General features: G+C 39.2%; 1 protein-coding gene across 1 annotated transcript in view; it reads left to right on the top strand.

The window, feature by feature from the left end:
• The window catches only part of EXO1 (exonuclease 1), a 39,733-nt gene that overhangs the window by 1,714 nt on the left and 19,892 nt on the right, over positions 1-18,127 (top strand). Inside the window, exons 3-7 of the mRNA XM_056138295.1 lie at positions 3,483-3,606; positions 5,471-5,608; positions 6,421-6,633; positions 8,241-8,428; positions 9,072-9,168. Coding sequence (XP_055994270.1) covers positions 3,483-3,606; positions 5,471-5,608; positions 6,421-6,633; positions 8,241-8,428; positions 9,072-9,168 — 760 coding nt within the window. The remainder of the gene's footprint in view (positions 1-3,482; positions 3,607-5,470; positions 5,609-6,420; positions 6,634-8,240; positions 8,429-9,071; positions 9,169-18,127) is intronic.

The following is an 18,127-nucleotide window of genomic DNA, read 5'->3' as shown; positions in this document are numbered from 1 at the left end:
AAAAGTCTTATTTCTTAAACAATTTTATTTTTTGCCTCCGCTCTCTTTCCTTTATAGTTGTTGATGTTGTTGAGGTAATGGGGGCTTATGCACATGCTGGCCTACGGTGTTTGCACATTTTTTAGCTATGGCGCCCATTGAGGCTAACATCAGTTTGTACTGATTATACACTTGCCTTTTGGGTAGCACACACTCAATTGAGACATACTGGTTATGGTTGCAGTGCTTACTGGAGATTGCTGTGGTGGCTCACACACGTTTGGTCAGATCCTTCCATGGCACTTCTCTATCTTTTTACTTGTGGTGCTCATGGTGGGGTGGGTCAGGGATTGCACCCTTTGTGGTGCTTAAATATACCTGGTTGCAGTACAGCTGGAAGTCACTTGGGGCGCTGGAGATCTAAAAGAACTTCCAGTCTCAAAACTGCAGGCCTGCCAGGATTGCGTTATGGTGGTAGGAATTTGAACTCATCCCCATGTGCTTGCAGGGCAGGTAGTTTAAACTACTACATTATTCCTCTGGACCATAAAAAAAAGTTTCAAATATAGATTTTTAGTTCTTGTTACATTGATTCGTACATTTACATTTAGATTCATTTTTCTTTTACTTATCTTGCTTTTTCTTTTCTTTCATTTCTTCCCTACCTCCTTTTTCTCCTTCCAACCCTCTGTCCCTTCCTTTGTAAATGTAGTAAAATCATTTCTAGATTCAGGTTTTTCATACTTATTATAGTGTACTTATTTCTAGTTGAAAAATTATGTACTCTGTCATTCATATTTAACTTAAAATTTTATAATGGACTTTGGTGATCTTTTTGTTTTTGTTTTTGTTTTGGGAGGGGTCACACTTGGTGGCTCTCAGAGCTCATTCTTAGCTCTGTGCTCAGGGATCACTCCTGACAGGCTTGAGGGATGTATAGGGTACTGAGAATCTAATTTGGATTGGCCTCAGACAAAACAACTACCCTAAGCCCTGTACTATTTTTTTCCTGCCCCCAAAATGAGTCTTGAATTTCTGTATTTTAGTGAGTCAGCTACTTTGTTAATCACCTATTATTATTTTTTATGTATTTTAGTGAGTTTTCTACCACTCGTCTATTCTATTTCCCCCCCCCCACTATTAATGTACAGAAGTCACTTAGTAAAGAGGCCTTAGTTATCAAAGGTAATATCTATAAAGATATACTGAGGAATTATTTTGTGAGGGATGCTTAGAATCAATTTAGAGAGGGTTTTTCAGGTTTAGGTTTTTCAATCTATCAATTCTTGAGGACTTATTTTAATTCTTATTGTTAGTACTTTATAAAAGGTAGTGCTTTATAAAGGATTATCTGAAATTGAGCCCGTGTTCTAAAATGAATAAAATATAGTTTATAGACTGTTAATAAAGTTAGTTTTGACTGATTTCTAAACAGTCAACTTTTTTTCTTATCTTCCTTCCTTCCTACTCTTTCTCCTTCCCTTCTTTCATTTCATACTTGTTCCCATGTTTAAAATTCCAGTACAGGGGCTGGAGCGATAGCACAGCAGGTAGGGCATTTGCCTTGCATGCAGCCAACCCGGGTTTGATTCCCAGTATCCCATATGATTCCCTGAACACCGCCAGGAGTAATTCCTGAGTGCAGAAACAGGAGTAACCCCTGTGAATCACCGGGTATGACCCAAAAAGAAAAAATAAATAAATAAATTAGATTCCAGTATATCATCTACGCAATGGAATACTATGCAACTGTCAGGAGAGATGAAGTCATGAACTTCGCTTATAAATGGATAGACATGGAGAGTATCATGCTAAGTAAGGGAAATGAGTCAGAGAGGGACAGACATAGAAGGACTGCACTCATTTGTGGAGTATAAAACAATATAACATGAGGCTTACACCTAAGGATAGTAGATACACGGGACAGGTAGATTGCTCCATAGCTGGAAGCCTGCCTCATGAGCAAAGGAGAGAAGGCAGCTGGAATAGAGAAGGGACCCTAAGAAAATGATGGCTTGAGGAACCGGTCGGGATGGGAGATGTGTGCAGAAAGTAGATAAAGAACCAAATATGATAACCTCTCAGTGTCTGTATTGCAAACCATAATGCCCAAAAGTAGAGAGTATGGGGAATATTGTCTGCCATGGAGGCAGGGGGAGGGTGGGAAGGGGGGGTATACCGGGGATATTAGTGGTGGGGAATGTGCACAGGTGGAGGGATTGGGTGATTAATCATTGTGTGATTATAATCCAAACATGAAAGTTTGTAACTATCTCACGGTGATTCAATAAAATTAAAAAAATAATAAAAGTAAAGTAAAGGCCCTCCCGTTGATCATCGATTTGCTCGAGCGGGCCCAGTAACGTCTCCACTGGAGACTTTGTTGTTACTGTATCTGGCATATCGAATACGTCATGGGGAGCTTGCCAGGCTCTGCCGTGCGGGCGAGATACTCTCGGTAGCTTGCCGAGCTCTCTGAGAGGGGTGGAGGAATCGAACTCGGGTCAGCCATGTTGGCTGCTTGTAAGGCAAACGTCCTACCGCTGTGCTATCGCTCCAGTACAAGTATGACTATAAAAAAGATGGGGGGGTAGGGGGAATGGCAGTATTTTTATTTTCAAGAATATAATTACTGCTCTCTCCCTCTTTAATCCATTTAGTCTCTAGAAATTACCATTTATTTGATAATTTCAAATACATAGTAATTATTAGAAGTTCTCATAAGTATCTCTCATGTCACTGTTTTTTAGTTTTTTGAGCTTTTTTTTCTGTAGTATTTTTTTTCCTTAGTGGGCTATTCATTTATTTTTTAATTGAATCACAGCTTAGTAATTTCATATAGTCTCATTTGTTTATCTTGCTTCCACTTGCTTGGTTTTTCTATAGTATTTATCAAAGGAAAAGTTCGTGAAAACTATTCCAGTAATGTTCCTCTTTTTCAATATAAAAAAATGATTTCTAATATTTCAGTGTAATCATTATATTTTAAATTTCTTATTTTTTAAAAAGTCTCCTTGTTTATATTTGAAAATTACTTTTTGGTGGGGGCATAAGGTGGGGGATGGAATCACCTGGAATCAAGGGTTACTCCTGGCTTTATGCTCAGAAATTACTCTTGGCAGTGCTCAGGAGACCATATGGGGTGACCTGAGTGCAAAGCAAGTGCCCTACTCTCTGTAGTATCTCTTCTGGCCCCTGAAAATTGCTTTTGATTCAGTCATAGCTCTGCCTCACATTTTCTTAAATGTCTTAGTTACCTTGATTTGAAGCATTGCTGTTGAAAGTCTTGTAACAATCAATCTTTTCTAAAAAATTTGTTTACGAAAATCTTATATGAGTCACTTGTTCTTTTTGGCTATAAGCCCAGATGGTCTGGGTTAATTCTCAAGGATTTATCATACTTTTAGAATGAGTCAAACATTTACTTATTCTGGTAGAAATTCTTGAATTGTAGTTTCATTTATAGTTTATTATTGAGTCAGTCTTTTTTTTTTTTCTTGCAGAAGACGACAAGCCAATCTGCTTAAGGGAAAACAACTTCTTCGTGAGGGGAAAGTGTCAGAAGCTAGAGAATGTTTTACCCGTTCTATCAATATTACACATGCTATGGCTCACAAAGTAATTAAAGTAAGATGGATTAGAAATAAAGCCAACATAACTTCACTTAATCTAGCTATAAGGTTTTTATTAAATCTCAAATATGTGAGTAAAGGAAATTACTTTAACCCTAAACCTTAAAAACAAGGTATATGTGTTCATGGAGGAAGGGAATAGTTCTTTTCAATGGAAGAAAGGATTCACAGTTTTCAAGGGAGAAGTCTTCCAGTGAAGTCCTGTCTTTTTGGATCAGTAACTTAGATAAATTCCATTAACATGTTCTGCAGAGATGGGAGGGATAGATGCCTTGCTTCATCTCACCCCTCTCATAAATAGTCTTCTACACTTTCTATAACCTGCATTTCTGAGTATGCTAGAGATCTCTTGAACCAGCTTTGTCATCTCAGTATCTGGAGCTCTTAAAAGTTTTGCTTAGTTTTTTTTTTTCCTTTGCTTTCCAATAAAAATGATAATATGTCCATAACTCCAGTCTTCATTTCCCCTTTTTAAGGCCTGTATTCAAATTTTTTGGTAAATGTGTGTGATGACAGAGGTGGAACCATCTGTTTTCCAGCCTGTGGTCTTACCATCTAGTTTCTGAACTACAATAAGTGCTAATTTTTCCCCACCACCACAACCTCCTTTTAATCATTTGGGTATTTACTCTTTCTGTATAAGTGAAAGAAATAATGGAGTGCAAGAAAGGATGGAAGTATAAAGAGTGTGTTACATGTGATTGTGGGAATGTGTACATATAATGATAATCAGCCATTTAAGGGCTACTGGGGCACTGTGGGATGGGAGGACTGTTGTATTTATTTGGGGGAATGGGGGTCAGGGCTCAAAATCAGACATATTTGCATGTGCTCTGTCATTGAGCTATATATATCCCCAGCTCCAACAACCCATTTGGTTTCTTTTACTTTTGGGCCAGACCTTGCAGTACTCAGGTTCCTCCAGCCTTAGTGCTACAGAGTTGCTTCCAGAGATGCTTCAGAGGACCATGCAGTGCTGAGGATTGAACCTGGAGCCCTCACATGCACTCCCACTGTTTGAGCCATTTCCCTTCCTAAAAGCCTACTTTGACGAGAAAATTATTATTCAGAGTTCCAAACCAGCAATCTTCTATCACTAGTCCATGCCAGATCACTGAAGTAGAAAGACTGAAAACCACTGTTCTACTGCTTTGATTTTAACTGCCAGCCCCAGGCCCAGTATGTAATAATGCTGCACAAAATAACTTATACTTTTGGAGCATAACTAATTTTAGAATAGGTGCTTTCTATAGTTAGAAATAATTAAGTTGGAGCTGGAGCAATAGTACAGCAGGTAGGGCGTTTGCCTTGCACACAGCCGATCTCGGTTTGTTTCCCGGCATCCCATATGGTCCCCTGAGCACTGACAGGATTGATTCCTGAGTGCAGAGCCAGGAGTAATCCCTGAGCATCTCTGGGTGTGATCCAAAAGCCAAAAATAAAAAAAATAAAATAATTGTTTTGTAGCTTATAGCTCTTCCCTTCACTCATCTGGAATGAATAAGAATCTTTTTTCCCTCCAGATTTGTAAATGGATCTTTTTCCCCCTTCCCATTGTTAGGGTTCTCTCTGGGATTGTACTTGGTGTCAGAAATTGAACTTGGAACCTCAAGGCATGCAAAGCAGGCAATTTACCTCTGAGTCACATCCCAGGGTACCTACAAATTGATTACTAAATATCAGTGACTGTATAATTAATTGCTATATGCCAGGACTAACAATAGAAAAACTTTCGAGGAAATGATTTCTCAAAATATTACCGTGTCAATTATACTAATAATAAAATGTACCTGAAAAAGGAAGTTTTCAGCATTTTCCAGACACTGTGCTGGACATTAATGGTGATGTTTTCTTTACAGGCTGCTCGGGCTCAGGGAGTAGATTGTCTTGTAGCTCCTTATGAAGCAGATGCGCAGTTGGCCTATCTTAACAAAGTTGGTATTGTACAAGCTGTAATTACAGAGGACTCTGATCTCCTTGCTTTTGGCTGTAAAAAGGTACTTAACAAAAATTTTTACATCTCTACCTAGTTGGAAATAGTAAAATTGAAGAGCTAAAGTTTTTGCTCCCCGGGAATAATTCATTTGCAGTTGATACTTATAATGGCAATAGTTTTTGTGAAAAGAAGAGATTATATCTATAATAATGGCACTATGAAAATTTTCTGGCAGTTTCTTTGTTTTCAAAGGTTTCCCACCCCCCCCCCCCCCCCCACAATGATCAGAATTTTGTTTTGTTTTGTGGCAATACCTGTGGTTATGGTCAGGGCTTACTCTTGACTTTGCACTCAGGGGTCACTCCTGGCAATGCTCAGGAAACCATATGCAGTGCCAGGGATAGAACCCAGGTCAGCTGTGTGCAAGGCAAGCATAGCCCTCCCTGCTGTACTATTTCTCTTTCCTCTAGTCAGTATTTTAGAGGTCGTAAGCTCACTGTTTGATACCTTGAGCATTGCCAGGAATGGCGCCTAAATGTAGTCAGGTACTATGTTCCCTATCTAGCTCCCAAAGAAATAAAAGTGGAAGGTCAAGAAAATACACTTTTTGTATGAATAGTATTTGCTAACCATCACATAATTTTAGGTGTAGGCATAATGTTGAGAAGTGCCTAAAAGTTTCTTTATACCAAAGAAAGAATGACTGAACCCTAGCATATGATCTCATCTAATGTCAGCTGTTATCTTGGTTTATTATATTGTAAATTTCTAAGTAATTAACTTACACCCTAAGATATTTTAGAAATATTTAATGGGTAATGAAAAATAAAAGTGACCCTAATAGGTATTAACAGTGTTCCTTCTTAATTTAAGGTGATTTTAAAAATGGACCAGTTGGGAAATGGACTAGAAATTGATCAAGCTCGACTAGGAATGTGCAAACAACTTGGAGATGTGTTCACAGAAGAGAAGTTCCGTTATATGTGCATCCTTTCAGGTTGTGACTATCTGTCATCATTGCGTGGCATTGGATTAGCAAAGGCCTGCAAAGTATTAAGACTAGCCAATAATCCAGATATTGTAAAGGTAAGTAATTTGCCAAACGTTATATTTAGTCTTTGGACCATAAATGATAGAATAACCGCTTGAAATCACTATCACTATCACTGTTACCCCGTTGTTCATCGATTTGCTCGAGCGGGCCCAGTAACGTCTCCATTTGTCCCTGTCACGTGCTAGGGTAGCCCGATGACATACTGGGGGCTCTTTCAGGGTCAGGGGAATGAGGACCATCATTGTTACTGTTTTTGGCATATCAAGTACACTAAGGGAAGCTTGCCAGACTCTGCCGTGAGGGCGGGATACTCTTGGTGGCTTGCTGGGCTCTCCCAGAGGGATGGAGGCTTTTGGGGCAGCCTCTAATCACCTTTACAGGTGTTCCCAATCAGGCACATATGCGGGCATGATAATCTCAGTAGCCTGCTGGGTTCTCTGAGAGTGAGAATTAGAGAATAAGAGGTCGTTGGTGGGTGTAACTGTCTAGCTACTAGAAGGTGGGGGATCTGGGTGGAAGAGGCCCAGTCCCAATCTGAGCAGGCTTGGAGATCTCAGCCCCGGGTCCTGCACACCTGGGTTCCTCTGCCGGTTTCTTCATGTGTGAGGCTCGTCCAAGTGTGTGGAGAGTGGTCTCAGCATGACTTTGTCTGGGTCCCAGAGTTCTTCAGCTGCTGGGGCTCTGCTCAGGGCGGAGAGGGAAACTTAACCCGCCCTCCTCCAAGGGGCCCTGGTGAGGACAGCCAGGCACGGGTGCAGGAGACTCGGCCTTGTCTTCCTGGAGCTTGGTGGTATAGTCATATACCACTTGGAATATGAATTTTAAATATTCTGTCAGTAACCTATCTTCATTGAAAGGAGAAAATGATTAAAATAATCTTAAGTTTACTTTTTGGCAAATAATGAAAAGTATTTTGGCAAAATGTTTTCAATATGCTGGACTATGTTTACATTTTTAGGGGGACAGTTTGCCACAGTAGTTTTTCAGTATTTTTTTTTCATGTGGTCTCTACAAGGAGACTTTAAGGGGTCCAGCAAGATTTTACAGCAGGTAAGGCACTTGTCTTGCAAATGTCCGACCAGTTTTAACCCCAGCATCCCATATGATCCCCTGAGCACTTCCAGGAGTGATTCCTGAGTGCACAGCCAGGAGTAACCTCTGAGTATTGTCTGTGTGGTCCAAAAGCAAAAAGAGAGAGACTTTAAGAGGCAAAATATTCTAGGGTAGAATTCATGTTTAAAAATATATTCTGGAGGCTCGAGAGATAGTAGTGGCGTTAAGGTTCTTGCCTAGATTGCAAACCCACTCCAGCTTCCTGCCTCTGCACTAAGCACCACCTGCAGTGACCTCTGAGCAGTGCGGAGTGTGGCTCCAAGTGAAGTTACACTCTGGACCCACACAATTAATTAATATATAATAATTAATCAATAGTGTGGGTCCAGTAATATGTTCACTCATGCGGCCAGAGCATGTGGGAAGTGGCCTTCGGCATGGCAGCGGTTGAGTTGTGGAGGTTTTCGACTGCTAGGGCTGGGTGGGCTCTCATCTAGCCTCCTCTGGGGTGCCCCGAGTGAAACAGCCTGGGGTGGGGTCCGGTTGCATGGCTATCACTTATAAATAGTTTTATTTTCATTATTAGGTCATCAAGAAAATTGGACATTATCTAAAGATGAATATTGTAGTACCAGAAGATTATATCAAAGGATTTATTCGGGCCAATAATACCTTCCTTTATCAACTCGTGTTTGATCCCATCAAAAGAAAACTTATCCCTCTGAATGCCTATGAAGATGACATTGATCCAGAAACACTAAGCTATGCTGGGCGGTATCCTTTCTGAACCAGAATGGTAGAATGTATTTTATGTATTTATAGTTATATTCTCTATGAGGCATTCGATAAAAAGCTTGTAGTTTTTTTCTTTTTGATACTGAAATTTATATTTTGATCTTTTCCAGTGACATGCTAATGAAAACTTAAAGCAATATTTTGTTTATAAATCTGAGGTTTGTCCACTTTAACTTGTTAATTACCTAAGTTGACATGAGAGAAATGTGCATGGTCATCAATTTAAGTGTTTATTCCAAAGGTGGCACTAAAGAACTCAGCTGGGGCAAAGAATCACGCCCAGGAGTGTATTGGGCATGTGAAAACAAGAAGAAAGGGAGCCCTTCCCATAAGCCACTGACTTTATACATTCTGGATATTGTGACTAGTACTTTTCTTCTTGCACCATAATTAATGGATATAGGATATAGCTTAGTGGTGGAGTATAGTGATGACTTGGGCTTTTGTTTCAAAATATCCAACCCTTTTTACTACTGTGGATCAAGTAACGCTGACTGTAGAAAGTAAGTAGGATTCATTTCAGTTAAACACCTTAAAGATTTTCTGTCACAGTATTTCTATCTAAATTCAATACCATTTATTGACTTATTTAAAGCTTTTTTCCTTAATGTTACAAATCTAGGTATATTGATGATTCTATAGCTCTTCAAATAGCACTTGGAAATAAAGATATAAATACTTTTGAAGAGATTGATGACTACAATCCAGACTCTGCTGTGGTAAATAGTAATTTAAAAAATCCTAAAAGAGTACATTTAACCATTTCTCAGAAACTCAGGCAGATTTAATGTCTTGAAGCATTTCTGTATTTAGGCATTGTGCAAAGTAGCACTGTCCTCCCGTTGTTCATCAATTTGCTCGGGTGGGCCCAGTAACATTATGAGACTTACTGAAAATAACTCAATGGAGAAATTATATTTTACAACATAGATCTATTGGTTATTTTCCTTAAATAACAGTTGTTTAGGGTTACAAAAGATGGCTCAACGTGCTAGAGTATATACTTTACATGCAAGAGCCTTGACTTCCATTCCTGACTTTACATGGTCCCATCAGCACCACCATCCCCAAAGAATGGTAGCTATTTTTATGTCTTCAAACTTTTAAATTTGAACATTTCATATAAATATCACTGTATCACTGTCATCCCGTTGTTCTTCAGTTTACTCGAGCTGGCACCAGTAACGTCTCTATTCGTCCCAGCCCTGAGATTTTAGCAGCCTCTCCTTTCCCAATGATTGGAGGCTCTTTTAGGGTCAGGGTAATGAGACCCGTAATAGTTAGTGGTTTTGGCAAATTGAATACGTATTGAATATGACATGGGTAGCTTGCCAGGCTCTGCCCATGCGGGCGGAATACTCTCGGTAGCTTGCCGGGCACTGTGAGATATGTATATTTCTCTTTATGATCTGTTGCCTGCTGTCTGAATTCCAACCTGGTGTGGTAATTTTGGACAATGGGTAAGAAGTGTCCCATGATGTGTCGCATGGTCCAGAGAGTGGCCTGGAGCATGGCGGCAGTTGGGTAGTGGAGGTCAGCTGCTGGGGCTGGGTCCCTTGGGGCGAGGAGGACTCTCGCCCCCCCCCTCCCCCCCGGGGCACCCCGAGTGGAAACAGCCTGGCACGAAGTCCCATTTAAATATATTACACTTTTTTTGTTGCTTCTATTTTGGGCCATACCTGGTAGTGCTCAGAGCTTGCTCCCGATTTTGTGCTTATGAGAACCATATGAGGTGACAGAGATTGAGCCCAACCCTTGTTCAGTCATATGCAAGGCAAGCATCCTGCCCTCTTTGCTATTTTTTTGGTCCTTGAATATACTGTTTTTAATGATGTCTTTGTTTCTCTCAACCTATTTAACTTCAGTGCTGTTTATCATTGTCAACAGTCCAACTGAGAAACATTAGCCTTGGGCATAAAAGCTTTTTTTCACTTGTTCTCAATTTAGCAAATATTTCTTGAGCACACTTGCTATATGTCTTTGAGGCTTTTGACATTTTTTATTTTGTCTCAATTGAATATATGCCTTATGGCATTCTTTTTTGTTTGCTTGTAAGCTGTTCTCTTTTTGTTTGTATTTATTTTTTGCATAATTTTTTTTTTGTTTTAGTTTGGGGGCCACTCTTGGCAGTGCTGAGAGTTTACTCCAGGCTCTGCACTCAGGGATTGCTCCTGGCAGGTTAGAGAACCATATGTGATACTGGGGGATCAAACTTGGGTTGGCCACATGCAAGGCAACTCCTTGCCTGCTGTACAATCGCTCCAGCGTTGCAAAAATTTGTAGTACTTCATCCCTTTGATGGAGAAAACTTGGACTTTTTATCTCTTAGTCTCTATTCTGTGTACCACTCATAATTTTATAAAGGGTTGGAGAACCTATGTCCATTGATACAGTACTATTTTGACTCAGTAGTTGGGAATGGGGATGGGGTGGGTGCTTGTGTTTCCTGAGATCAAACTCACAACTTTGTATATGCTTAGCTTGTACTCTGCCCCTCCAATTTATTTCCCAACCTTCATAATTGTAGAGTGTCTCTCCATAAAAGATTTCCTGTAATTTTAAATATATCCAAACTTAGAAGCAAATATCATTCATTAGTTTTCTTAATAATGTTTTCCCTTTTTTGTTTACCACTTACTATGATAAAAATTCTATTTGTTTTCTTCTCAGTAGACTAATCTTTCTAAAGGCATGTTTTATTAAACTTTAATATTTTTTTACCATCTCTTTGTTTTATCATTTTTATTGAGCAACTAGGATTTACAATGCTGCTACATTTTTTTCATACATAGTCATTTAAACACAAATATCAGCAGAGTAACTGCCACTCTCCACCAGTCTCCCAAGAGTCTACTCCCCAAGTTCTGTGTTAAGCACAGTTCTATAGACAAAATCTCTATTTCCAATGACTGTAGCCATTTGTTATTTCTGTTTTGTTTTGTTTTGTTTTGTTTTGTTTTGTTTTGTTTGGGGGCCACACCAGGCAGTGTTCAGGGGTTACTCCTTTCTCTGTGATGAGATCACTCCTCACGGTGCTAAGGGGACCATATGGGATGCTGGGGATTGACCCAGGGCATGCACCCTATCTACTGTACTATCTCTCTAGCCCCTACTTGTAGTTTTACTGTGTTTTACTACTTTTTTTTATACCCCACATGAGAGTTTTTATTTTGAGATGGAGGTAGAAGTGGTGAAATCACTATACATATAGATGAATAAAGCTGAAATTCCACAAAATTATGGATCATTGATAAGTTGATAAATTTTTTTGATCCTTTCACACAGGTACATAATTTTTTTAATTATTCACGGATCACGGTCCTCCCGTTGTTCATCGATTGCTTGAGTGGGCCCAGTAACGTCTCCATCATGAGACTTGTTGTTACTGTGTTTGGCATATCGAATACGTCACGGGTAGCTTGCCAGGCTCTGCCATGCGGGCGAGATACTCTTGGTAGCTTGCCGGGCTCTCCAAGAGGGGCGGAGGAATCAAACTCGGGTCATCCATGTTGGCCGCTTGTAAGGCAAACGCCCTACCACTGTGCTATTGCTCCAGCCCTTTTAATTATTAATATGAAGAATTTTATGCTATTACATTTTAAAATTTATGTGAAATAGATAAACTTTCCAAATATACATTTGAGTAAGAATTAACTGTTAAGGGAAAAATCTGAATAGACCTATAAAATTATAAGTGTTTTATCATAAGAAAGGAAATACTGCTTTTGTGGTAAAAAAATATTATGTTAAAGATAATGTTTAAGTATCTGCAGTTATTTTCTAAAATAAAAATATAGATATTTAAAAAAAAACCTGAATAGACATAGAACATTCAATACAAATGAAGCATTCATTTATTATCTAAAAAGTATAAAATCTGTTAACAAGCTCGGAGTTAACAGACCTTAATTTAGTAGAGGGCAAGCATAAGTGCCATGACTGAATGTCATACTTAGTAGCAAAGTGCTGAGAAGTTTGTCTTGTCTTTTAAGGAAGCTCCTTTTACCATTCTTAGAAAACAGGTTTTAAGTCTATGAATTCCTTAAGCAATTGCAGTTCTGTATCATTCCTTCAAGTTTGAATGATAATCTAGCTGGGTAAAGTATTCTTGGTGAACTGTTCATTTTATTGAGATTTTGTGTGTGTGTGTTTGTTTGGTTTTGTGTTTTTGGGCCATGCAGTGGTGCTCAGGACTTACTCCTGGCTCTCTACTCAGGGATCACTTTTGGCAAAGCTTAGGGGACCATATAGGATGCTGAGGATTGAACCCAGGTCAATCCTGTGCAAGGCAAGCACCCTACCCACTATACTATTGCTGTAGTGCTCATTGAGGTGGGTTTTTGTTGTGGTGGTTTTCCTTGCTGCTTTCAGCATTCTGGTGGTTTTTTTTTGGGGGGGGGGGGTTGTTGTTGTTTTTGGCTTTTTGGGTCACACATGGCAATGCACAGGGGTTAATCGAACAGGGTCAGCTGTGTGCAAGGCAAACGCCCTACCCACTGTGCTATCACTCCAGCCCCGTGCTTTCAGTATTCTGTCTCTGTCTTTGGCTCTTGTCATTCTGATGATAATGTGTCCTGGAGTTTTTCCATTTGGTTCTATTTTTGCTAGGACCTTTTGGGCCTCTTGGATATGGGTGCCTGAACTCCTCAACACTGGGAAATTCTTGCCTAGGAATTTTTAAGCCAGTAGTTCTTTATTGAATTTGCCTTCAATGATTCATGTATCCTTCCTGAACTCATCTCATAGTTCTCTGGTATGCTGTTCATTTCATACTGTTTTTTTAATTGTCCGTTTTTAGAGGTTTTCTCCATCTCATCATGGAGCTTGAAATCTTTGACTCAACTACTGCAGTTCTGCTATTCAGACTTTCTGTCACTGTCATACTTTACATTTCTGTCACTCTTGATTGTATTTTTTCATTTACACTTTTGTGCTTTTGCTGTCTACCTGTGCCGTCTTTTCTTTGAGCTCATACTTGACCTGGTGCCACCAAAGTAGTTTATGAGATTTTATCAAATTGGTTGATACCAATAGAGCCTTTCGTGCCATTATTGAGCTACTCAGTGAGTTTGATGGACTTCTGAGTAATAATAAAATGATAATTATTATAATGTGGCTACCTCATTGTGCTGAGGGTAAGTCTTTGGAATTAGCACCTCTGGGAGTCTCTGAGGAATTAGACTGGGTGTTGCCTATGTCTTTCCCTGCTGATCTTCATCTAGCCGACTGGAGGATATGTGTGCTGTGTCAGGTATGACTGTACAGTTCAGGAGATGAGCAACTACCCTTAAAGAGTAAGAAAGGATCTGAGATGTAGGCCCTGTGGGATGGTGGAGGTCAAGCATGGAGACTGCTGGGACCCAGCTGGAAGGGAGGGGAATCTGCTTCTGTTATATAAGTGATCTCTCATTTTCTCAGATTAAGAAACTTGAAGATATGTTTGTCTGCTTTAAAAAAAAAAAAAAACGACAGTTTACAGAGTTGTTCATAATATAGTTGTTTCAGGTATTCATGTTCCAGCACCAATCCCATCATCAGTATAGCTTTCCACAGTATCCCCTCTTTTCCACCCAACCCTCCAAGCCTTCCTCCTTTGGAGGCACAAAATACTTTATACTGCTTGTTACAACAGAATGGCAAATGTAATCATAGAAAATAGTTCCATAAAAGAAAATTTATGGAATTTTTGGAGATATAACAATGAAAATTGTTACATCTCACTATGGTGTTACTAAAATTATTGAGGATTTACTGAGTTGATGCTGCTAGTTGTACTTTCTTTTTTCACTAAGTTTGATCGTATTCTCTACAACTTTTCTATCAGATCTACTGTACTACTGGGCTGTCAGTACTGTGAAATTTGGAGGTGTGTGGCTATGGAGCTGGGATAATTTGGTGGCTTGGAAATTTGATAAGATTCAGTTGCCAGAGGATGTCTACTGTGGATGAGAGCTTCTGGGCCTTCCTGCAGGAAGGGGAATCTGCCCTTCCTCCACCATTCCCAGAAGGCCCCAGAATTCTCAGCCCAGAGACTGGTCTACCTGGGATTCAGCAGCTCAGCATCTATTTCCTTTATTTTCCTCTTTTTATTAAGACAGCAGGATTTACAAAATTATTCATAATAATTGAGTTGTTTTAGGCTTAGTGTTCAAACATCAATTCCCCTACCAGTGACCCTTTACCCTCCATGAGGGTCTCCAGACTCTGCCAGCCTGCCCTCATGGCAGGCATATAACAAATTTATTGCTTGCTCCACCAAAACTTGAAGAAATGACAAATGGAATTATCCAAATATATCAACAAAAGACAGTTTGCTGTGATTGATTTTTACATTATTTTAGCCTAGCAAATAAAGAAATTTCAATCATTTAGTACAATATAGTGTACTGCCTATGAATTACCCGAGGTATTGACTTTCATGAAGCTAGATCATCTAACTGTATAGTCTTCTTGGTGTTGTGATTGATTGCTATATCATCTTAACCTAGCAAATAATTTCAATCGTTAAATACAGTATAGTGTACTGCATATGAATTACCCGAGGTGTTGCCTCTTCATGAAACTAGATCATCTAACTGTATAGAGTCTTCTTGGTGGGTGTTCATTTTGTTGAGTTTTTATACTATAACCTTTCGTATTCTTCTGTTTTTTAGGGTCTCGTTTGATAGATCTGTACATCTTATAGGCTTTCCTTTGTATGTGAGTTCCTTTTTCATTTTGCTGCTTTCCATATTCTCTTTGGATTTTGTCATTTTGAGTATAATGTATGTATCTTGGAGCTTTCCAAGTTGACTGTATTTTCACTGGGACTCTTTGGGTCTCTTGGGTCTCAGTTCTGTAATCCTCAACTCTGAAACGTTCTTACCGATTATTTCTTGACTGTTGTTTCTTCGTCACATTTGCCTTCCTGTCCTTCAGTGAATCTAAAGATTTTAATATTGTTCCTTTTTATCTCATTCCATAGTTCTCTGACACGCTATTCACTTCTTTTTAAGCTAGTTTACACTTTCTGCTGTTTCCTAGGAGTCTTCTTTCTTGGAATTCCTCGATCTTTTGCTTAGCTTCTGTTATTCTGCTTTTCAGAGCTTCTACTGGCTTTTTAATATCACCTACCATGTTCTTAATTTCTGTCATTTCTGACTATAGTAGTGTTTTCATTTCAACTCTCATACTTTCTCATGTTTTGCTGACTAAATATGCTATCGGTTCTTTGAGCTCATTGAACATCTTTATCCTAATGGCACTAAAGATACCGTCTGAGGATTTACTGGCTTTATGCCTTCAGTGACACTGTTTTTGTTCATTGAGCTTGATGGGTTTCTATTTGGTGTTTTCCCCATGATTTTCTAGTGTTCTTCCTGTTCTAAGATTCAGTCTTTGTACTTAAATACACACACACACACACACACACACACACACACACACACACACACACACACCCCTCCAGAAGATGCTCAGGTATCAAAGCGAGAAATTGCCCTCTGTCTTCTCAGGTTGGAGGAAGGATCTGTGGTTTAGGCCCTTAATACCTTTAATGTGATTATGGAACAGGTCAGGTGACAGTGGAGGCTGCTGTCACTCACTTAGGAGGGAGGGGCTCTACTCCCACTGGAACTCTGCCACCTGTTTGGAATATTCTCAGTGATAACAGCCAGAGGCCAGCCTCACATGGGATGGTGGAGCAGCAAGCAGAAAGTTAGGTATGCTGATTTCAGTTATATTTTCTGGTAGGTATTTTCTTCTTTCTTGTTTCCAGTTTGATCCAACTCTTAACCCTTGTTTACAAATTTAGTCCTTTACTAAGCATTTATTAAACTATCTCTACCAGATAGTATTATATTAGCTTGGGTGATGCCATAAATAAAAAGTACAACTTTCCCCTAGAAGGTACTTATTGCATAGGGGAGGGACAAATGGTTAATGTATAGAAATGTAGTAGGTGCTATACTAGGGGTGCGTTTTATAAACAGAGAGGCTTGAAAATAATAGCAAAACATTTACTTTGTTTTGTTATTCCAAACAAAAATATTTGTACTCCTCAACAAATCTCTGAGTTACTCATTACCATTTTACAGATAAAGAAACATTAAGAGTGATTTAGGTAGTTTGCCTAGGCCCCACATTTACTGTGATTTCAAGCCAAGCTTCCTATTTCCTTGTAAAGACACCGATGTTGTGTCCTGAGTTTGCATAGGTTAGTTGGGATTTTCAAGATGAGTAAGTGACTTCAGATGGAAGAAAATAGCTAGTGTGGAACGTGTTTAGGAGAGTAAGGTAAAGTGTGAGGAGATTAAATTGCTTAATTGTGCTGTGGGGAGGGGAGTTTGGACTATACCTGCTGGTTGCTGGTTCTCAATAGCCACTCCTGAAGTGTTCAGGAGATCATTCTGTGCCAGGATCAAATCCAGACTCCAGCATGCAAAGCTGTATGCTCATCCAATTGAACTGTCTCTCCAGCCCTATTTGTGTTTTCTTTAAGATTGTTTATTAGGAGTTATCTCTGAGTATTTAATAACTTGGACTTTCCTTTTCCCTACTCTGTTATCTCTGCTTGCCCTCAATTTGTCTTTCCATTTGTTTTGACTTTGTCCCAGTAGTTTTTCTTTACATATCTGGAGCTTTCTTGTTCATTTGTTCTCACTAAGAGCAACACTGTGAATGAGTAGTATTAATAAGTGTGGGTCTTCACTCTTAGGTGATCTGTTGGCGCCAGCTTGGCTTTGTTTTGTGAATTACCAAGTTTCAGTTTATTTTCTGTACATAGTACTTTTTCTCTCCACTTTGTTTCTACTTAGCATACGTAAAATTGGATATTTAACAATGTGAAAGCAGGATAGGGACAGTAAATGAGGGTTTACCAGTAAGAGCCACACATACTTAGCTTTTCATTTGGACTTGGGTTGTTTCTGGTTTTGTTTTGTTTGTGTTCCGCCCCAACCACACACACACACACACACATCACACTATGCTCAGAGCTTAACTCCTGGCTCTGACAGGAGTGATTTAGGAATCACTCCTGTCTTGGCTCTGAGTAAAATATGGGGTGCCAGGAATCGAATCCACATTGGCTGAATGCAATGCAAGAGGCCTACTCCCTGTACAGTCCCTCTGGCCCCATTCTTTAATTTGATTTCCTAGAGATGGGTCCTACCAATCTTTTGAAATGTCTGTTGCTTTATTTACTGTTTCTGGGTTTCAGAGATACTGAAGACATCTGTATTCTGAAGGCAGATTGGCTGTTAGAAGTTAAAGATGAGAGCTTTCTTTTTTTCTGCCCTCCTTCTACCTGCTTCAGGGTACTTTATATTCCTGAGGGTTTCTACAGATTTCTGTAGCTGTAATGTGCTTCTCATTGGAATTTTCTTCTATAGACTCTTGGGTTTGATTCTTCTACATTCTCTAAATTCCTTATCTGTATTCTCTCTGCAATAGTTTGGAGATTAAACATCCTAATTTTGTTGCAGATGATACTTGTATTTTTTATTTTTTGAAGAATTTTATTTTTGAGAAATATGACTGCTGAAATAAGTGATTTGAGAAGAGTTAACTGTCTTTTTACATTAGAATGGTTGATATTCTTGATTTTTAAATTTTTGAATTATTTTGTAACTGGGTTTGTTGGGGTGTTTTTTTTTTCTCTAAAACTCAAAATGGCCCCAGGATCTGGAGCTATTGTAT

Source organism: Sorex fumeus, unplaced genomic scaffold, assembly GCF_029834395.1.
Source record: "Sorex fumeus unplaced genomic scaffold, SorFum_2.1 ptg000007l, whole genome shotgun sequence".
Taxonomy (NCBI): Eukaryota; Metazoa; Chordata; class Mammalia; order Eulipotyphla; family Soricidae; genus Sorex; species Sorex fumeus.
This window is presented reverse-complemented; position numbering and strand designations above follow the sequence as displayed.